This window comes from Crotalus tigris, unplaced genomic scaffold, assembly GCF_016545835.1.
Source record: "Crotalus tigris isolate CLP2741 ecotype Arizona unplaced genomic scaffold, ASM1654583v1 scf7180000017668.6805642782:7212621, whole genome shotgun sequence".
NCBI classification, from domain to species: Eukaryota; Metazoa; Chordata; class Lepidosauria; order Squamata; family Viperidae; genus Crotalus; species Crotalus tigris.
This window is the reverse complement of record NW_024096554.1, coordinates 956,131-979,828: the sequence shown is the minus strand read 5'-3', so window position 1 is coordinate 979,828 and position 23,698 is coordinate 956,131. Positions and strand designations below refer to the sequence as shown.

The 23,698-nt window shown below is 36.7% G+C and overlaps 1 protein-coding gene across 2 annotated transcripts in view; it reads right to left on the bottom strand.

Moving 5' to 3' along the window:
* The window catches only part of RBKS (ribokinase), a 71,678-nt gene that overhangs the window by 8,023 nt on the left and 39,957 nt on the right, over positions 1–23,698 (bottom strand). For both annotated transcript variants that reach the window (XM_039337063.1, XM_039337064.1), the window contains exon 7: positions 16,775–16,963. In XM_039337063.1, coding sequence (XP_039192997.1) covers positions 16,775–16,963 — 189 coding nt within the window. The remainder of the gene's footprint in view (positions 1–16,774; positions 16,964–23,698) is intronic.

Genomic DNA, 23,698 nt, shown 5'->3' with positions numbered 1-23,698 from the left:
ATAGCCCCATACATGTGGAACATATTCTTTACCTCCTATATCTATGCTTTCTACTCTTCTATTCAACTATCAGCCTTTTTTTAAACCTCTGGTTTGTTTTTTAGGTAGTCCTTGACTTATGACCACAATTGAGCCCAAAATTTCTATTGCGAAGCAAGACAGTTAAGTGAGTTTTATTTTATGACCTTTCTTGGCACAGTTGGTAAGTGAATCACTGCAGTTGTTAGTAACACGGTTGTTAAGTGAATCTGGCTTCCCCACTGACTTTGCTTGTCAGAAGGTTGCAAAAAAAATCACATTACAATGATAAATATGTTTATACAATATTTTTCTTTCAGTTGTGTCGAATTCTCGGAGAGTATCTGGGTAAGTGTGTAATTTTCTTGGCAAAGATTTTCGGAAATGATTTATGCATCAGGGGTTACTTAATTATTAATTTAGAAAAAAGAATTCATAATAGGATACTAAATTTTATAATATTTTAAGAGCTATCTTAGGAATGCCTGAGAAGTTATAAAAATATCCAAATACTGGTAGATAAACAGAAAATCTTCTATGATTATTACAACTTCTCCATCTATAAAATGGCAACTGCCTCCAGATGTGATATGCATTTAGACAGGAAAGCTCTGCACAGGATCTACAGTTAAGATTATTTTACATGTGAAACACTAACGTGATGGTAGTTTTCAAAAAAGCTATGTAGTAGGGAAATGACAAAGCAAAATGAGCACAAGACACAGGCCTCATCACTGCGGATGGCAAAGCAGCAGAAAAATCTGGTTTTGAGATAATGTTTTCCATGAGTAATGCAAATGACAAGATATAATGCCTATAAATCTGAGCCTGATTTGAAAACCCCAGCTGACTTTTGGCACGTCATTAATATTACAAAAATACATAGATTTATGTTCTCAAATGTTGATCTGCAAAATTTACAATTCCAAGTTAGTATGATCAATTGTCAGAAATGCTGGAAAGCGAAGTACAACAGCTTCTGTGGGCAATAATTGGGAAAGATGGCTAAATGATATCCAGCAATACAGACAGGAATGGATTGTGCAGACCTATCAAGCAGATAGTTCCAAACTGGGAAGAAAAAAACACAATTGATATGCAAATGGTCCATTGAAGAAAACTTCAGTTATGTGGTTAGAGAATTAAAACAGGACTTTTTCACAGGCAAACAACTCCCAAGAAGCTGGGAAAAAAGATTCTACTATTTTACATTCTTACCCAGCTGGATGTTGTGAAGAAAGCTCTTGAGCAGAAAAGACTGCTGTTTTGAATCTTGTTAAAAATCCATAGCTAAGCAATCACATATGTAACCCTTGGTGTCTCCAGTAAGTATTATTTAATTCAAATATAACAATGGTGTTGTTAGAGAAGCATACCCATGCAATACTTTGCATCAGTGCTCAGGAATCTAGATCCATTTCCTGGCTGATTTCCTGATAGGTCATTTGCACATGATTAAATGGTGCTTAGTGTTAGCCTCATACATTCCTGAAAGATGAAGGCAGATAAAGTGTCTGCTTTATAAATGATTTTTTTCCCTATTTGAAAATATCTTACTGAACAAAACCATTCAAGATCAAAAGCTAGGAGACTTTTGAAAGTTGTCTAGTTTGTGGTTTATTTTATAAAAAAAAACCCAGCAGTATAAATCTCTCCTTGGACATATAGCTCACAAAGTTCTGGAACTTGTTAATTCTTGTCATCTCCATAATATATATTTTTGAAGTCCATTGAGTCAGTCACCAGTCAGATAGGCAATAGACCGATTTCTGGACAGAGTTGAAAATAGGTAGAGTAATAAAATGAGTATGTCATGCAAACTGCTAGTTGTCAAAATCCAGAATGACACGCCCTGGTGATTTTTAAAGGATTACCACAACATTTCTCTTGCACCAATTTTAAGGGTCACACTTCAAAGCATAGACTTATAGTTCCTAGCTCTGGCAGAATTATTTTGTGCTCCATGATGTTTTGCATGTAGCATCAAATTGAAGGTGGAATAATGTTTTATTAAGGAAAATGAAATGTACAGGGCTTTGAGAGGTAGCATAGAAATAGAAAAAATAGATTAAATAAATAAGTAGATCAGTTATCATCTGCTATGGAAAATAATTCTGCTAACACAGAGCGAAGAACACTGCTATTATTCATAAAATACCATCTGTGGGCCTGATGTTGTGCAAACTGTTGTACGTCATTTCCCAACTATCAGAACTGATTGGAACTAAGCAATAGTATTTCATTATGTAGATATTTGCTATTTCCAATTGGGCAATGTTTAACAAGAATTTCTAAACACGATGGACTGATTTTCATGAATTTTGCTTTATGTGTTTTTGGAAAAAACAAAGGATGCAGCTTTTTAATTTAAATGTAATTTTGCAGGGGAAGTCCTTTACTTTTAACCATCTGAAACTTTAATGATTATAAGTTTAATTTTCATTTCAAGAGACTAATGATATTTATCTCATAACCAATGTATTCTTGAATGTCATTCGAACTTTTCTGCCTTAAAAAAAGGGGGTAGTACATTTAATCTAGAAGGCAGGTTTCATGGGGGGGAAAATGAAATTTTGATTGTGGGCTTTACCAATTAGATAGATTTGATGTTATTGAAATAGCTAGTTATTTTGTAAAATAGTTATTTTGTAAAAGTAAAATGTTGAGGTTTGAAGTTGATACTCTATTGCAAGGCTTTTCAACCAGCGGTACGGATACCACCTGTGGCACATTGGCACCAGGCAGGTGGTACGCCACCATCCTAGAAAAGTGGTAACGGGGAAGAGGAATGAGCTGAACCGGTGGCAGCACTGCACAAGCCTAAGAGAGAGACAGCTAGAGTTGCAGGGCTGTCAGTGCTCAGCGGAAGCGCCAGGATCAGTGCCAGGCTCCAGCTGGAGCTCAGCGCTGATCCTGGTGCTTCTGTTGAGCCCTGAAGAAGCACCAATCAATGGGAAAGCAGCACTGATCCTGGTGCTTCTGGTGAGCCCAGAAGAAGTGCCTATTAGCTGGAATGTTGCAGCATCTCCAGGGTCTTGTGATTTACATTCAGATGCTTGGCAACTGATTCATATTTATGACAGTCACAGTGTCCCAGGGTAATGTGAAATGACCAAAACCTGCTGCAACCACCCAGCAGACGGGGGGAATAAAAATCAAACACCCCCCACCCCACCCCCACTGACAATCCTCAAAAGAAATGCTCACAACAATGAAAACCTCGGACAGGAGGAAGAGCGCTACAGGCAGGTGTCTTGCTCGGCTGTAGCTTGGGGGGCACTTTTTTCAGTGCCATTGTAACTTCGAAAAGTCACTAAGCGAACTGTTGTAAGTCGAGGACTATCTGTACTTTATCACTTTTTTCGTTTTTGGGGGGTGGGGGGTCATCAAGTTTTTGACACCTTGCCATATCCTAAAAGCAGTATAATGGGTGAAAAGGTTGAAAAGCCCTGCTCTATTGCACCAAAGGAAGTCGGATGTCAATGCCTTTTTCCCCTTTTTTTCTTTCTTACCTCACTTTGTATTTTGATTGTATCGTATATTATAAACTAATAAAACTTTAAAAAAAATAGAAGGCAGTTTCCGATGGTTGTTGTGGTGAAACTATTGATACAGATATTGGTATCTAATCAAACCAAATTATCTTGTAGTACCAAATTTTCTAATTAATTAAGAATTTTATTTAGTATTCTGTATTACAAGGGAGACTACAACTGTACAATTTTATAACATAACATTCGCCATTTGTTTCATTTATTTCAGTAATATTCTTCATTCTAAATCAATAGTTCTCAACCTTTTTAATGCCGCGACCCCCAACCGGTCGTAAGTCAAGGACTACTCAACCGGTCGTTAAGTCGAGGACTACTCACCTGGTGCAGCACCATTTGCAGAATGGGACTTTTGGCGGGCTCAGCAGGGCAGAGACAGCCTGGACAATTCCTATTGGCTTTTGAAAGCCAATAGAATTAGACTCTATTCAAGAGAGTCTATTCTATTGGCTTTCAAAAGCCAATAGAATAAAAGGAAGTAGCATAGCTAAGGAAAAGGAAAAAAAATATGGCGGACTGCATTGTTTGGCGACCCCCGTGAAATGGTTGTTTGACCCCAAATGGGGTCCCGACCCACAGGTTGAGAACCATTGTTCTAAATAATGATGTGCCAAGAAGGAAGTACTTTAACCTTCTGATTCTTTTTGATGTCCTTTTCAGTGTTTTTAATTATACCACAGATTTACCCAGAACATTCTTGTAGCTCTGTTTAAATTTTCAATAAACTTTATGAGCTGCCTTCTTAAAAAAACTGTAGTCATACAAGAAGTTCATGTTTTCATCAAGTACCCAATACAATAACAGCATCTTTCACTTGCCCTAAGCAATTTGAAATTCATTCAATATATAACCAGTTGGGGATTTCCTAATAGGTGGCAAATAATTTAATAATAAATAAAAATAAATAATTTTTAGCCATTGTCTTCTCATACGATTATATCTAGGAAGGGGAGGGGAGAACAAATCTGTTTTCTCCCTCCGGACTGATCAAAAATAATTGCTCTACAAATGTTGATGCTCAACATGATTTGAACTCCTGAATAATTAATGTCCTAAATATGCATAACAGGTTCTTTCAAATCACCCCTACCCCAACTGCATGGAACATGAGCAAAAAAGTGTCATGAATATAGGTTTATTAAGTAAGAACTGATGTAAAAGTAAAATCCTTATGTTGCTCCGTAATCAGGTGACCTGAATAATTTGGTAACAAGCCTGGCTATGATGTTACTCATCTCTCATTCTAAATCATTTAAGAATATTAAATTGTATCTGTCCTAAAGCAGATCTCTGGAAAACTCTAAGAGAAACTCACTAAAATTATTATTTTTTGCTATCTCCTTTCATCATTAGTCATTTAATGATCCAACCATTTCTCTGCTGATTTTGTGTTCTAATGTATTCCCACAAAATATTAAAGTCAGGTTTAATACTTCCAGCAAAATATTCTCTTTTTGTTATAAGATTTTTTTGACATGGTTTGTGTTCTTTTATATTTTAATTTGGTAGCCTTCTAGTAAAATATTATAGTTCTTTTGGTGGAGGGAAGGGATCTCTTAATTTTTTCAGAGTGACATTGTGAATAAATTACTTCTTTTTATTATTATTATTGGATTCTGTATCTCTTATGATTTTCAGATTTCCATTATATTTTTTCCTATCCTTTCAATGAATTCTACAGCTAGACACTTTATTCCTCAGATCAATAACTAGTAAATAATACATTTTGTGACATGGCCTAAATTGTCACAAATGTTTTTTTTTAAAGTTCCAAGCAAACTCATTCATTTTCCTTTTATGTTATGGGATCAGTGAAATACTTGTTTGAAATTATTTTGCTTAAGATACAACTATACATTTCTAACAGTTTATTTGGAACTTTGTCAGTCAGTCACATTTGTAAAGAAATTTAAAGTTTTGATTTTGCGAGGAAAGAGGCTTTTCTATGTTTGAATGAATTATTTCATCTGAGCAGAAGAAAAAGAAATTGGTCAAATTTCCCCACATGTAACAAACTATTTTACTATTTTTGGGCATGTTTAATAGGAATTCCATTTTAAACTGGTAAGTAAAGGTGTATTTAAACTGAGGAAAGTAAATAATACAAACATTAGTCTTCAACTGTTTGGAAGCAACCAGATCACATTAAAAATCTGCTGTTCTGCTTAGCACGCCACATTGGCAGATTGGAAAGAAATCATACTGGAAATTGTATAATACAAGTTAGCAAAAATATTGTAAAGTACCTGGCAGTGCCATTCAGTTTGTATCTGCCAGTCTAAAACCTGAAATATTTAAGACAGCCAGAGGGCAGCAGATTGCCAATTATTTATTATTGTATTTTGATTGCACAGGTGAGGTGAATTTTCCATCTCAGGCATCTGAAGTTTTATAAACATTTAAAATTACGAAGAGGCAACCTTTGAATTCTAGGCCTTTGGGGTTTTCCCATTTCTAGCTACTGCTCATTTTTGTATTTAATTTGAAAATAACAAATTCATAAGTTGATAATTGATATTACCAAGCATGTAAGTTAAGTAAGGGAGGCAAGACTTTGCTATTACTTGTTTGCCTGCAAGTATTCAAATCCTGGACCTATGCTTTAACACCCCATTACCTTCAGCACCCCAAGCTTTGGTCCATAATCAAATACTCTTCTCTAAGGATTTAAATGAGCATCATTAGTCATTAAATGTGGCAAAGAAAGTAGTCAGACAGAGCTCCTATACACCTAATTAGCAAATGCTTCTTTACAATCTTTTACTCCACAATGAAACAGCAGATGTCTGTTAGGACTTAGATTGTCATAGTTACATTAAGCAGAATATACGTTTAAAAGTCCAACAGAAGTGCCTGCTGTTCTGAGAAGTTACGCCCACAGCCTATTAGCCCTTTTCCTATTCCCACCATGCAATGATAACCTCTACTGATTCATTAATGAGCAGAGGGCACTCTCTATATTCCTGTGAACATTTTCTATTATAGCATTTACCACCGGGATTTCTGATTCTGAAAACCATGTTTTGTGTTAGGCCCAGAGCTATATTATGAACTGCAAGGCTTCTTTTAAACTCAGAGGGAGAAAATGACTAGACACTGATTTTCATCAACGTCTTGATTTATGACACTGCTCACAATTCACATGTTTCCAACAGCTGGATCATCATTAAATTATGCATTCCCATCTGGAAGAAAAGTTGGAAAGCTGCAGGCCCTCTTCCCCCCTGAACACAAGGAATAGAAAGGGATTTAATTAGGTAACTGGATGATTTGGAAATAAGATCAGACCTTGACCTGGGTGGTCCTCTGCTTCTCCTGCTGCCTTATGTTAAGACCACAAGCTGTACACGTACAGACCTGTTTACATTTGCTCAATTTGCTTAAATTACATTTCCATTCATTATCAAAAAGCCATTTCAACTGAGAGGGAAAAGGTCTTTATAAAAAAAATCATATGGTTATGTCTAGAACTAGTCAGGACAAGACCATGGGATCCAGCATTATAAAGTTACATATCTGGCTGTGCACTGATGAATCAAAGAGGAACCTTCCCTTCATTATGTGGAAATGATATTTCAGGGGTCAGAATTCCTATGTACCGCTCAATGCCTCATTTTTCCTTTCTGGAAATGGGGGAGAACAATACTTTTTATCTCAGTAAGTAGCCAGATGCTTCAAAACTTATAAAATGCTTTTCAATCAGCAAATGCATAGAACAAGGCAGTCAGCAAATGGAAGCAGATGAAGTATTTTTCCACTCATTATTAAACAATCTGTTAGTTCTGGTAATAGAAATCCTACAGTATACTGCAAATACATTTAAGCATACCACTCATTAGCCTTTCAGGCTATTCTCACATGAAAGTAGCAGAAGCACACATAGGCTCCAGCATGTTTGATACTATTATATATATATATCTATGCTGAACTTTATTAACGATTTCAACAATATTTTAAGGTGTATTATTGTTAATATCATTATTGCATCCACTCAGTTTGTTATCAATAATGTGGTATCCTGTCCCTGTGACTAAAACGGAGAAGCCAAGCCAGAATGGTAGTCATTTGGTGATCTGGATAGGATAAAGAACTATTCTGGGACAAATACTGAGTAAGCATCTTTTCATGCCAAAGCAATTCAAACTTGGCAAAGTATCTATTATAGACAAGCAAAGATTCTCAAAATGGTCTTAAAAGGTTGAGAAGGAACAATGGCAGAACTCCAAAAGTCTGATGGTATCCAGTTGTGTCTGGAGTTGCAGGGCAACTTTCCCTAAAAATAAAAAGGTTGGAAACAAGCAGAGTTGGCGGAGAAATCTGACTCCACCCATGTTTATTTTCTGAGAAGCACTTTTATGTTGTTTTTTCCGAGGAAGGTGCTGTAGCAGCACTAGTAACTATACCTGTACATCAATTCTGTGGAATGTTTAATCACAAATCATTGATTAGGATAAGACTCTTAGGAAAGTTCGCTTTCATAAAGCTATTTCCCAAGGACAAATATTCAGAGCACTTCTTGGAGGAAAGCCCTCTAAATTTATTTTAGCAAATGAACAAATCTTTGTTTCTTTCACAGGGGCAACAATGCTACCAGGAAAGGCCCCCAACTGTCTGTATTAGGATCAGAAGTTAGGGTGACCTATTCTCTGTCTAGAATAAAAGCAAGACAAGTCAGAGGGAATGATTTCAGCTCATGCTACATTCACAGCCAAGTTGAACTTTAGCAAATAATAACTGCAGTGTTAAAAAAAAATAACAGTTGCTGATTGGAGCAGCTGGTGGTTTATTTTATTCTGTATGGCTCTTTGTATTTCCAAAATTCATTGGATTGCATATTTGAGGCGAGAAAGCAGAAGGCTAAGTCACAGGGTTATTTTGGCTACCCGATAAATAAAGGCAACTATTATATTATCACTATCTGGGGCATAATTTTCTACAATAACACCCTCCATCTCACCATGCTTCTGTGCAATTAGCCACAATTAAAGCCCAACTGCTCTCCCAAATTAAAAGTTTCCACTGTTAACAAGCTTCCCACACTGTGGTCAATACCATATTTTGCTATTATGCTACTAGCCATATCCAGGAAAAGCTGAACTTTAGTCTGTCCTCACTTCTTGGTGAGCTGAAGAAGTTGCCCTCAGCACTCTCTTTGCCAATGGCTTCATTTCCTAGCAGCTGCTGTTTCACTGTCAAAAGGTTAACTAAAACCAAAGAAACTCTCCAAAAAGGATAGAAAACACCAAGGGATATTATTGAATAGCTAAGGCATTTGATAGTAACCACAGGTTCCACTTCTGCTGATGCACAGAGTTTTCGGTAATTAGTCATTGGATTGAGCTCATTATTTATAGTTTTTTAAAGTCATTGCCGTTAGGCCACAAAGCCAGGAAACAAAGAATGGATGCTTTTAAGAAAGGCCTGGCTTTTGGGTATATTGATAAGATTCCATTTTGTTCCAGTCCCAAGTGAGCTTTCCTGGTGTAGGGTTAGGCCAGAATTTGGAAATACTTTCAAGAATATAATCAATGACCATAGAAGAGGCTGAAAAAGGATGTGTGGTGTCAAGGTACATGCCTAAATAGGAAATGGATCTGGTAAGAAAAATCTTGCGTGTTAAAAGCAAACAAACACTACTGTACGAATTTTGTTCTAAGGAACTGTTTATCAGTGGAAAGGGAGATAGAACATTGAGCAACAAAGATTGGGCAATAAGAAGCACAAAAGCATAATAGTGTTGAGCTGAAATAGACAGTGATCACCTAGTAACTCAAAGTCCAAACTTATCAAATCACAATTTGTCTAGTGGACATCTAAGTGCAAGCCATGAAAATTTTCATAAAGTCCATATGGATTTACATATTGTGCTAAACCATAATAGCTTATCTTGTATGAACTCAGCCATTGCGGTTTATAAATCATGATTTATGACTCAGTATCTTAGGTGAACCCAGAAATAAATGAACCAACTTATTAATTCCACCAGCTGACAGGGATTAATTTTTACAGGCACTAAGGTTCTTTTTATTGGATATTTACATTCAGTTTTCTATGATAAGATCCAACATAACTGTTAAATAAAATAATAAGTCCAAAAACTGGAAAAAAAGAACTAGAAGTAAACTATGACAAAACAACACAAGACTCATTCTCAATAATACAGATAACAAGGGGAAAAAAAATCTTTCAGAATAAAACAGCTTTAAGAGCCTGTTTAAAAGGAAGCAAAAAGAAACTCGCTTGGGAAGATATTCTACACTCAAAACCCCTTTTTCATAACAATATTGTAAAACTGATGCTGGAAAATAATCATTGGGAATGTTTCTGTTTCCTTGCATTTATTGTTGCTATATTGCTTCTTTTATTTTTTTCAACATAATAAAGAAAGAAAGCTAAAAAACCAACAGTAGTCATGCACAGCTATGATGCAGAGGAAGCATAGGTCACTTAATTTTTTGATAACAAACAATTAAACTCTGGCATCTTGCTCTAAAAAAGGAAACATGGGGAATTATGCAGAAAACTCAGTATTCTAGCCGCATTACACACGCCCTATTGAAGTGATCGTTCAACACTTCAGACAGAAGGCAATTAGACAGAAGGCATTTTGGACTTGTTGCAACGCTCAGGTTGGCGTAAGAGTAGCTGAAGAGCAGGTATTTTCATATTTAAGAAGCCATTATCTTCTAAACCAACTTAAATATACACCTGTGTATTATATGTTATTTTAAAGCAGAGGGAAATATTGTTTAGGGGAAAAAAAGTCAAGGGAAGACATAGTAGTTGAGTTCCCAGGAAAACATTTTAATTCTGTGAATTAATTTTAATTTTACATAGTAATTACTAAAAGTGCAACACAAGCTTCTACATGTTTTCTCAAGAGAAATTCCTACTCTTTTTAACAAGATGACCTTCTTTGTAAGTTTAAGTGTGATTAGCCAAAGGAAATTCTACTGAATTCAATGAGAAGTGGATAGAAAATTGCAGCTTCATGTTCTAAATATACTGAACAGTTAATAAGTTCTATTCTTATGTTTTTTACTTTTAATAAAATATATATTGATTATCACTTTTTGTATATGGCCATCCATCCATTCATCATTTAGAGTTTGTGATGATGAACCAGAAAAGGATAGACGCTTCTGGATGATTGAAACTTGTTACTGTTGGTTGTTTTAATGAATGAATTGTTGATTTATAAGCTCATAACAATATTGTAAAGAACAAAATGTTTACAGAAAAATAATTCTGCATGTTTTAAAAACAGCAGCCTATGTTTTATAATAACGTAAGGTTAGACCTAATGAGAGCTCAAAACTGCTGACCCAAAACCCACTATATAGTATATACTACACACAGACAGACAGACAGACACACACACACACACCTACTACTATATATGTGTTTTTTTCTTAACATCTAGGACATATACATTTTATTCTAATCCACCATACTACTTTGCAAGTAATAGAGTCAGCTGTTGGATGACAAGATTTGATAATATTTCACTTTGGTGTTTGTGCAATTACTGCTTGCTATATAGGGAGAAGATTCAATATGTGTGTGTGTGTGTGTGTGTGTGTGTGTGTGTGTGTGTGTGTGTGTGTGTGTATGGGCCCAGTGCTCTTCAACCTCTTTATCAACGATTTGGACGAGGAGATAGATGGGGAAATCATCAAATTTGCAGATGACACCAAGCTGGCAGGAATAGCCAACACTCCAGAAGACAGGCTTAAGATACAGGAGGATTTGGACAGACTTGAACACTGGGCGCTATCTAACAAAATGAAATTCAATGGTGAAAAAAGTAAGGTTCTACATTTAGGCAAGAAAAACCAAATGTACAGGTATAGTATAGGGGGTACCTTGTTCAATAGTAATAACTGTGAGAGGGACCTCGGAGTCCTAGTGGACAATCATTTAAATATGAGCCAGCAGTGTGCTGCAGCTGCCAAAAAGGCCAACACAGTACTAGGCTGCATTAACAGAGGGATAGAATCAAGATCCTGTGAAGTATTAATACCACTTTACAATGCCTTGGTAAGGGCACACTTGGAATACTGCATCCAGTTTTGGTCACCACGATGTAAAAAAGATGTTGAGACTCTAGAAAGAGTACAGAGAACAGCAACAAAGATGATTAGGGACTGGAGGCTAAAGCATATAAGGAACGGCTGCTGGAATTGGGTATGTCTAGTTTAATGAAGAGAAGAACAAGGGGGGACATGATAGCAGTGTTCCAGTATCTCAAGGGCTGCCACAAAGAAGAGGGAGTGAAGCTATTTTCCAAGTCGCCTGAAGGCAGGACAAGAAGCAACGGATGGAAACTAATCACGGAGAGAAGCAACCTAGAACTAAGGAGAAACTTCCTGACAGTTAGAACAATTAACCAGTGGAACAACCTGGTGAATGCTCCAACACTGGAAGTTTTTAAGAAGAGACAAGATGGCCATGTGTCTGAAATGGTACAGGGTTTCCTGCCTGAGCAGGGGGTTGGACCAAATGACCTCCAAGGTCTCTTCCAACTTTATGATGATGATGATGATGTGTATGTGTATATATGTATATGTACATCATTCCCAGAGAGAAATCATCCAGATGCCCTAAGCTCTATGGTCTCCCCAAGATACACAAAGAAGGAACCCCACTTAGACCCATAGTCAGCTCCATAGGCTCACCTCTACAAAACCTAGCCAAATTTCTCGCTAAACAACTACAACCCTATGCAGAAGCCATCACATCCCACGTAAAAAACTCATTCCAGTTCATAGAGATCATAAAGAAACAAAACTTACAGCCCAGCGACCTACTCGTGAGCTTCGATGTCATATCCCTCTTCACCCAAGTGCCAAAGAAGCCTTGACAGCTATCTAAAACAAATATAACCCCCCCAAACACATTCTAGATCTGACTAACCACTGCCTATCCAACACATACTTCATCTATAACGGACAAAAATACAAACAAATAGAAGGAACACCCATGGGATCATGCCTCTCACCTGTAGGTACCTATCTACCTATCAAGGCTGCTTGTTCTGAATGAAAAAACGATTCTCAATCTAAATGTATTTATTAAAAAAGTCTATGTACTTTACTCCTCTGAAGGCTCTATAGGATTGCTTCCAGAAGATTTCTCAATCCTCACATAAGCTAAATTTTAAATGGATTGTCAATTATTTAGTCCCTTGATAATGGGAGGGAAGCCTATTAGTTTATATTGTATTATTATGTATTTTGAGAAGGCCACTTTCTGTCCATCTTAAGAGAGTTGTGATTTTGGAGTAGCATTTAAATTCTGTAAATAAGTAAACAAATCAATGAAAAAAACTAAAAGTGGGCTAACTAGTAGACTGTACACTAGAACTATTACTAGGCAAACGTGAAACAAAAACTATGTTTTATTTCTGGCATGAAACAAATACACTGTCATTCAGAAATTAAATTGAACTACTCCAGGTTAGTCAAGATTCAGCCAAATAAAACCCGAGTTATCTTTATTGTTCCATATTTTAGATGAAAGAAAAGCGAGGAGGATCTTACGGGGCTATTTGCCTTGACCCCATTTCTCCTCCTTTTTTTGAATGGCCTGCTTAAGTTCATGTGTGCTCCTCTCATCAGTCTTCCCCATACTGTTCCACTTTCCCCCTTAGCAGCTGCACATGGTTGATGGTCTTGCCTTTTTCCTATTTTCTCCACTTTGGAACATTTCTGCTCAGGATGTTTATTTTTATTTGTTTATCACCAAACTGACAATAGTCCTTGACCAAACATGTGCTTTGATCCAGAGCTATGTCACCTGAAAACTAGATGTTCTATGTATGGAATGATCATGCATGCAATGCTTTGCACTTCCTTTACTACTATCTCCAATGATCTGGATGCAATGGTTCTCATAAATCTAAATATTAGTTTTCCTAGGTAGCAACATGACTGTGGCTTGCTGCTGCCTTCTGGCACTTTTCTAAATTCTCAGTCTAGCCTATAGTCACTGCATTTCCTATTACCAACTAGGTCCACCCTTGATTAGCATTCTGGGATTAGCCAAGGTAATTTAGGTGCTGCCACCTTCTGTCATGTACACACATTTGCACATTCATGCATATAATCAAATGTCAACCATTTAATGGATTCCATTTAAACCTATGCTTTGTTGATCTGCTTTTCATAACAACCTCAATATTGTATGGTTACAGAGACATCATTGCAGTTGACACCAGCAGCACCTGCTAAAGGCCAAAACCTTGGAATACCCTAGTCTTGCTACTCTCCCTTTATTGCTACCAATACAGTGAGTCTTTCTGAGCTAACCAGTAATAACTGAAGCATAATTTTGCTGCTTCTCCCAAGTTCAGAGAGAGTACAGTAGGAAAGTATTTACATAATCACAAAGTGGAGAGATAGTGGTAACTGCATAACTGAAGGACACTTGTCCAAAGACTTCAACTAATATTGAAAGTATATCTAAAATTCAGATGCTGAAACAAAGAAAATGGGTGGATTAGTGCCCTTATGATCCATTTGTGGGTTTTTCCCAAGAAAGCTGGCTGCCCATTGTTAGAAGTAATCTTTTCTACCAGATGGACACTTGGATTTGATCAGATAATCATTTCTTAATACAGATATAGGCTAAAATAAGCTCAGACTACGGTTAGCAAAACAAGTTGAGGTTTACAGTAGTTTCTTTTAGCTTTAAAAATATTCTGAGGTACATTTAATAATTTAATAACATTTAATAACAAACATTTAATAACAAACATTTAATAATTTGGTGTGATATCTATGGAATTAATTAGCTTTACTTGTAAACAAAAGTGGGCACTAAGCAGTCAATGTTGAATATTATCAGTAGAAGTAGCATTTACATTTTTCTTGACCGCCTGCCACTAAAGCAAGGTATTCATGTAATTCTGTTGGATGACTACGCTGCCAAATTGTTTCATTACATCCCTCCATTGTTATCTAATCAGTAAAAATCTAGCTATGAAAACTCCTAGCTTAACCAGTGAGAATTCTTATGGGTTAAAAAGTGTGAAAGAATATCACTTTACTGAAAAGAAAAGGAAAAAAAGGAAAAGAAAACTGCCTGTTAAAATAGCAACGATAAAAAGGTATATTGCTTAACCAAACAATAGGAACATTCATTTGCAACCTCAAACAGAAGCACTTCACATTAACCTAAGCTCAGTCTGAAATCAGACTCTGGATCTGATTTTCAATGCTGGGACAATCCTGGTATGTGCAAAAAAGAAAATGTTTCTTAGCATATTAAAATACTTAACCTTCATTCCTGGGGCAAGCAGGTCACATTCAAAATTTTAAAATATGGTTTCCAGAGAGTAATTTCCAGGGATTTTAATTCTCCACTCAGTTTAGAAAATATCATGAAACAACTCTGCACGTCTTTGAGTAAGAAAATGATAAACAATCATATAAATAAGGTCACAATCAAATCTGTAAGTTAGTTTCCATGCTGACCATGAGGAGTGAAAAACATGCAGAAACACAGGGAAACTACCATCTTGGCAGGATAATAATAATAATAAAAATATCCAATCAGCTATAATGATAGAGGAAAGGCAAGGTTAAGGGCAGTCCCCTCCAAACCAATGTACGAAGCAGTTGCCTAAAGAAAGAACCTGCAAACAGAACTTACTCAATTTTAGTTTATGTCAGCATGGAACTCATGAGCTGCTATTTCAAACTTGGAAGTTGACAATTTCAGACAGAAAATGCTCAGAAAATTCTATGCACAGAGTTGCATAGATTCTCTGTCCTTAGGACTCTGCCGTTAAAGTCTGCTGTTGGGCATTTGGGGTTAAGGCTGTTTCCCTGAGAAAAATGTATTTTACCTACTTGGGCACAAACTGATGTACAATTAAACAATATCAACACAGATTTGTTTGCTTCTGATCAAATCTGCTTTTCCCTGAATTAAACCAGTTATTCTTGTTTAGGTACATAATAGCACTGTGCTTAGCCTCTAACAAAAAGTTACAATTGCTGGAGGAAAACAATTAATGACGACATCAGGCACCTAAAATGTATAGTTGGTACATGGAGTGCTGTCAGCAACATCACCAGAAATGTTCTGCGTTTACATCAGGGGAAAAAAAAAACAGTACAAGATATCCCAGCATAGTGAATGTGGGTGAGATAAATTAGCTATCAGGAACTTAACTACTGTCCTTTGGGGCTGTTACTAATAATTATAACATTCTACCCTTCAGTCATCACTTGGGATTATAAACAGGAAAAAAATTTGGAGGACAGAGAACCCCAAGTTCTCCAGTATAAGAATGCTCAAGTTAATGGCCGTATAAATTACAAGAAAACTAATTTGGTATGGCACACTTTTTCTGATATTTAACTATGCCCTGTGGAAGTTGAGTACCAGATACTTCTTAAGCTCTACAAAGTCATAGGTTCTGCAAGCACATACACTTCAGGCATGTGAGGACACAACCAGTTATTCAGTTTGGGGGAGACAGAAAACTACTGGGCGTCTCCCTTCTTTTTCCAGACAGGAGAGTAGGTACCTGAAGTAAAGGTGCTGAGGGATTATGTCGCCATCTTGCACAAGTAATAAGAACATTACTGTTGCAATACAGAAGAGACAGAAAGATGAAGGAAGCCTAAAATAACATAATTGGTACATGCTGCTTTCTGCCCTATCAAAAGAACATCAGCCTATAAACCTTGGGTGAACTCACATTCATTGTATAATAGACTAGAATGGCCACAGTTTGATGATGATGATTTTATTTATTTATTTATTTATATATATATATATATATATATATATATATATATATATATATATATATATATATATGTAATTTTTAAAAAAAATTGTACTGCCACTCATTTAAAACACATCTTAGGGTGGCTTAGAACAGTAACTCAGTAACTCAGAACAATAAAAGCCATAAACCCAAACCACAGCACCTCAAATATTTCCCCACAATATTCCCCCCTCCCCACAACCAACTTCAGATGTACTCATTCTATCTCAGAAACTGGGTAAAAAGCAGGGTCCTGATGGCCTTCCAAAAGGCTAAAAAATGGGGGCTTTCCCACTCATCAGGGGAGGGTCTTAGGTAGAGAAAGCCACAAAAAAGCAGCCATGCATTATCACCCAAAGATTTCATTCATTATTGAGGGTTTTTAGTGCTCAAAAAATGAGACTTAAAATATAATGCATACCGTAGTATCCACAGCAGAGATCTTCCTGACAGGAATATGATTTGGGGTTGGTTCCTCTTTGGAGACTATCACACAACCCCCTGGTCCCAAAGTTACGACGGCAGTCCTACAGCCTCTCTCTAACAATTTAATTCCGACTTGTCCAGCATCTCCAGCATTACCAACCGCAATTCCTGTTAGAATTTCTGCCTTGAAGGAAATATTAAAGCCAAATGTTTAAGCAAGCAAGCAAATTGTAGCTGAATAGCAACAGCAACAGCATCTACAAAAACCATATTAAAATGATAAAGCTGTTCAACAATCAGTTCTACACACACACACACACACACACACACACACAAAATATCAGAATTCCTTTGGATTAAGCACTACTGGACTTCCTAGCTGGTGGATTTAGAAATGGACAAGGATTGCATAACTGGTTCCATAGGGCAAATTCCCAAATTCCTTGGGCCCTCCTTGGGGTACTGATGAATAAAGCATTATTAATTTCATGACACTGACTGACTCAGGTTCATGGTAATAATTTAAGTTTCATAATGCTAATATGAAAGTGTACATTTGGCAGTTTTGACACAGTGAAGCTTTCAATTTAGTGAATGAAAGCACATTTGTGATAAACTAACAGGCTATATTTTTAGATGTAGATAATACAGTGGCATTATTATGAAGCTGTTAAACATCTATAATTGGGATTTTCAGAGTTCTATTACAAGGCTATCAATTAAGAGGGGTTAAAGTTTTACTCCTGCTTTACCTAATAGGGTGCTTTGAAGAGCAACTTCTGGGAAAACCATCCTTGGGGTTCTTTCTTGTCTCATGTGTCCCAAGTGGAGGTAATTTTTTCCCTATCCTTCCTGCCAATTTTCCTGGAGGCAGTTCTCCAAAGCAGTACTCTAAAAAACTGTGGAAAAAAAAATGTTGCTGCTGACTTGAAGGGTGAGGCTTGGGAATGGTTAACGAATACAAATTAGTTAATACAAATTAAGTGTGCTATTACTCCGATTCAAAGGGAAAGTGTATGGGGGAATAGCATGACTTATTACCCATTTGATTCTATGCAGACAGTCCTCACTTAATGACTATTCATGCAGTTCAAAATTACAGTGGTGCTAAAAAAGGAGACTCGCAACTGGTCCTCAAAATTCCATTTATTATAACACCCTTGCTGTCATGCAAACATTGGAGGTTGGCTCACACAATGGTTGCAGCATCCCATAGTCACGGGATTACCATCTGCAACCTTACCTTCCGGCTTCCCTTAAGTAAAATCAATGGGGAAGCCAGCAGAGAATGTTGCAAGTTGTTTTAGTAAGTTGCTTGCACTCTCTCCCACGTGGAAGCAGCCAACTCCGACTTTGCCACGCTCACACTACACCTCGCAGGCTGTTTGTGCACCCTCCTTTGCCCAGCAGCTGCAACGTTCAGTCCCAACATACTTCACATTTTACCTGTCTACAAGGCTACTGGGACTTGCTTAATGACCCAGAATCCTTGCTTAAAGAAGGCAATGGGGAGTGTTGGGATTGTCATCACTAAGCAATGCAGTTACATGATATTGTCCTTTATGACTGCATAGCTTAGCGATGGAAAATCTGGTCCCAGTTACCATTTAACTACCTGTACCTGGGAATGGATGAGAATGTATTTTTAAAAGAGAGGTTTTGAGAGTGTTAGAGGTAGCAAGAAATGTTTCTATACTGAATTATCTGACCAAAGGGAAATTGTTTTGAAGGGGGTTTAAACAATTCTTTGGGAATTTGATCTGTTGAGCCATTTGTGCTTTCAATGTTTGTTTTTAAATACACTGCAGGTAATCCTTGACTTATAATAGTTCATTTAGTGACCAAAGCTACAAAGGCACTGAAAAAGTGACTTATGACCTGTTTTGCACACTTACGACCGTTGCAGCATCTCCATGATCATGTGATCAAAATCCAGATGCTTGGCAATTGACTCATATTTATGATAGTTGCAGTATCCTGGGGACATGTGATCACCTTTTGCAACCTTTTGACAAGCAAAGTCAATAGGGAAGACAGATTCACTTACCAACCATGATACTAACAACTGCAGTGATTCACTTAACAATTCTAGCAAAAAAGGCTGTAAAATGGGGCAAAACTCCCTTAAAAACTGTCTCACTTAGCAACAGACTTTTGGGCTCAGTGACTACATATATTCCCTCCTCTAAAAGAAACAAAATTCTGTGGCACTGATCCTGGCAGTTCTCAAGATTAAAACAAACAAACAAGCAGAACACATACAATAATATCACAATAAACACAATGAAGAAAGGTAAGATATATAGCAGATACTCTATCTATGCATGGTTCAAAAATGATAAGGACTAAGTGCCTTGGAACTCATGCAAATGCAACACCTCTCTTAATTAAAGTAAGCTAAATTAAACTAATTCTGCAGGATCCTGAAAAGACTGACAAGTGAATCAATTAATTAAAGCAGCTGCATCTCTTTTTTCCCGTCACCTGTAGAAAGCTGAAAAAAAAAATTTGGCTGCTTTAACAAGAGACAGAACTTGTATTGCACAAAGTTCTGAACCATCTTCTAAAACATTCATAAAATATGCACTGCCCTATGCTGATATTTCTTTAAGCACAGAGAGTACCCAAAGTTCTTCTTCAATGTTTGTTTGTCTTTCCTTACATGTTGTCACATAGATCTGTGGTTGTGGAGTTATCAAAATATCACTTGTTTTGGGAATTTCTGCTGTATCTGCATTCTGTAGAAAAAGGCCTCCAGCTAACATGCAGCAACTGAAAGAACAGGGGTAAGTCAGGACACTATGGAACAATTTGAGAGACACTTTCCTGTAAGGGTAGCAGATACCAGACGGTTGATGCATGCCAAAAGTTAAAAAATGTATTTCTAGGTCTCAATTGTGAAATTCAATATAAAACTTCTGGTTGTGTTGGAAAGTTCCTCCCTCTAATTTTTAATTAACAAAAATGTACAATTGGAGGAAACAACTAATGGCTGCTTTTAAAAAGAGAAATAAAATACAATGACAGGAGGCCGATTTTTTAAAAACAGTTTTCAGGAGAATTTTTTTTAAATAGTTTTCAGCACTAGGCACACCTACCCCCCAAAAAATTCTCTATGCCCTCTTGTTAATTCCCCATAAAACATTTAAAGGTAAATCAACAAATGTTTAAAGAAATAAGCTAATCTATGTAAGATTCTACTGTAAATAACTTTTCTGGTAATGCAATGTTCTCATTGCAAACCAAACACTTAAACCAGTGTTTCTCAACCTTGACTATTTTAAGGCATGTGGACTTCAACTCCCAGAATTCCACAGCCAGCATTGCTGACTGTGGAATTCTGGGAGTTGAAGTCCACATGCCTTAAAATTGTCAAGGTTGAGAAACACTGACTTAAACTGAAAATCCAGACATTGGCTCAAACCTGGAACAAGCTACATTGAAATAAATTCTTTGTTTACCTATATGTCCATGAAATATTTGATTGTTAAATCTACAAAATAATGATTAAACATGTATCTTCTTTAAAAAGGACATTGCAGTTACAAGTACAGATCAGGCGAAACCTGGCTCAAAAACAGTAATTGTGAGAGGGACCTTGGAGTGCTTGTGGACAATTAAATATGAGCCAGCAGTGTGTGGCAGCAGCGAAAAAGGCTAATGCAATCCTTGGTTGTATAAACAGAGACATAGACTCCAAATCACGTGAAATATTAGTACCGCTTTATAAAACCTTAACAAGACCACACCTGAAATACAGCATCCAGTTTTGGTCACCACATTACAAAAAAGATATCGAGACTTTGAAAAAAATGCAGAGAAGAGCAACTAAGCGGATTAAAGGCCTGGAGACAAAAACAGATGAAGAACAGTTGCAGGAATTGGGTATGGCCAGTCTAGAGAAATGAAGGAGTAGGGGTGACATGATAGCAGTATTCCAGTATTTGAGGGGCTGCCACAAAGAAGAGGGAGTCAATTTATTTTCCAAAACACCAGAGGCAAGACAAGAAACAATGGATGGAAACTAATCAAGGAGATAAAAAACCTGGAATTAAGGAGAAACTTGCCAAAAGTGAGAACAATAAACCATTGGAGCAGCTTGCCATCAGAAGTTGTGGATGCTTTATCACTGGAGGCTTTTAAGAAGAGACTGGACAGCCACTTGTCTCAAATTGTATAGGGCTTCATGTTTGAGCAGGGGGTTGGACTAGAACAGTGGTTCTCAACCTTTCTAATGCCGCGACCCCATAATATAGTTCCCCATGTTGTGGTAACCCCCAACCACTTATACATCACCGGGTGCCAGGGGCGTGGCCAAAGAAAAGGGGGAAAAATGGCGGACAGCCTTGTTTGGCGACCCCCGTGAAATGGTCATTCGACCCCAAATGGGGTCCCGACCCACAGGTTGAGAACCACTGGACTAGAAGATCTCCAAGGTCCCTTCCAATTCTATTCTGATACAGTTGAAGATGTAGTATGAAGATAATGCATAAACTAGACCTTCATGTCAACCAATGGAATTGTTCTATCTTAGGCAAAAGTCTCAAGGCCTGAGAGCCTGTTTAGAAAGTGTGCTCTCTCTCCTGCTCCTCAGCATACTTCTACAACATTGTGGATTACATTAAATTCTTTACTTCTGAACCAAATATCTATGGCTTATTCAGTATTTAGAAACTGTGTTGGTTTCTTGTATATTCTGGATCATGGCCCATGATTAAACAGTTTCAGACTCCTGGTTTAACAGGAATGCCCAAAATTCTTTTATATAATATTACAGTTGTTTTATATAATATTACAATTTCTTCAAGCAGCTCACCTAGATGACTTTGAATCAGTCAATCTCAGTCTAGTCTAGCTAACCTCACAGGAAGAAAAAAAAGGAAGGAGAGCAATGAATGCTATCCTGAGCTCCTGAAGGAAAGGCAAGTATAAATCTAACAAATATTTGTTCTCTCTACATTAGTGTGCACATTCTCATTCAAAACTTACAACAATATGCATACTTATTAAAGCACATTTTATGGACTTCTAACTTTTGCAACAATTTTCTCTTAACATTTAGCTTTTGCCAATTATTTTCCTAATGTATGTATTTCTGGAGACAATTTTGTCTAATATATGTCTTTTGCATATTCTGGATAAGTGTGACACGACATTTGGAAGAGTACATGTCCTCGAGAATAACCAAGTCTTGTAAATATTAAAATATGATTCAAATGAATTTGCCCTTCTTTAAGTAGTAGTATCTACATTCACATTTTATATGAATAAGAGAAATGTATTTTATCATCTGTTAAACACAGACATGCATTCACCCTCCATGTTGCTTTTTAATTTTGAGACTTAATGCCTTTGAAGTACACACACTTGTGTTTTTTTTTCCACTGTACTACTGTGAATAGTACAGAAACTGATAATATAACAATTTTCCTTGCAGTTTAAAATTATTTAGCAACACACAGCCTGAAGTTTGGCTTTCACACAGGCCCAAAATTTACTTATTTTGCATTTCTTTCATTAAAAGTATTAAGGAGAAAGAGAACCAGTACATTCCTGGGCAAACCTCAGGGATTAAGTTATGCTACATCTGGTGCACAGTGAATTAACAAGCTAGTTTCAACAAGCTTGATCGTTTCTGGGAAAAAGAGAAGTAGAAAAAACAACAACCAAACAAATGACTAGCTAAGCAAAAAATCAGGCCCTGATAAACATGCAATATATATTTGCATGAACTGTGTATGGAGAATTAAAACCACACAAATAAAAGTTATTGTTAAAGCAATAATTAAACATATCTAAAAGCCACAGCTTGTGAAAAATCCCTTGTGGGCAGATAGGCCATTGATAATCCAACCTCTAGTGTTCGTTCCTTCATCCTAGCACACAAATGTGTAAAGAACAAAATGTGTTAGAATATAGAGTATCTGTGGTTGTCAATGCACTGACAATACTCAGCAGACCAACACTATGAAGCATGTATTTTATCTAATATTGTTGTGATACTCCTCACATGAAAGAATTTTCAAGATCTGATGCTTTCAAAAATTCAAAATGTCACAAACTGATTATACGGGGTGGGTGTTGATAAGATAAAGAATAGTCATGTTAGATGGGGAATTCTCTTTATCAGCCAATCAAAAATGGACATTTTCTTGTACATTGCACTAATTTAGTAAGACACCTGTCAGAAACTTTACACTTTGCACTGATAATGGGGCATACATTTCTATTTCCTTTTAAACTAGAAAACTAGTTTTGACACACTCTGAATGATATTTTCACAAATATTTTAAAAGGATGATTGGCAAGGCAGTTCTTTCCCCCACCCCACGCCTATTCTATATAAATAAAGGATATTTTATTTCAATATAAATAAATTTTGTCTTCAGAACATTTTAGGTATGCGAGGCCTGGTTGTGTGGCAAACTACTCCTCTTTCAAAAGAAACAGTAATATGTGGAAGACTCTTATGGTAAATTCCTAGTTCTGCTTGAAATTACCACTGAATCTGTTTGAACAACATAGCCTTGTAAATAAAGTTTTAAAAAGTTCAAAAGTTTTCAGATTGGGTTTGTGTGAAGACTAGATATAAAAGCTCAGAAAGTTCTGTTTATTTTCATTTAAAATGTAATTTGTTGTTGTATAATCAACAGAGCATACCCAAAGCACTTCTCCATTCACAGAAGCTATAAGAGCTAAGGAGCTAGACTTGGATATGAATTTCTTGTCTGGACTTGAGAACACAGTATGGAGGCAAGACAACACAAACTAGATTTCTAACACATAGCTGGTCACTAAAGATATCCTTTACTTAACAACCATTCATTCAGCAACTGTTTTAAGTTATGATGGCACTAAATGAAAGTACTTATGAACACATGAACAAAATTCAGGCCTGCCCACATTTAAATTACCCTCC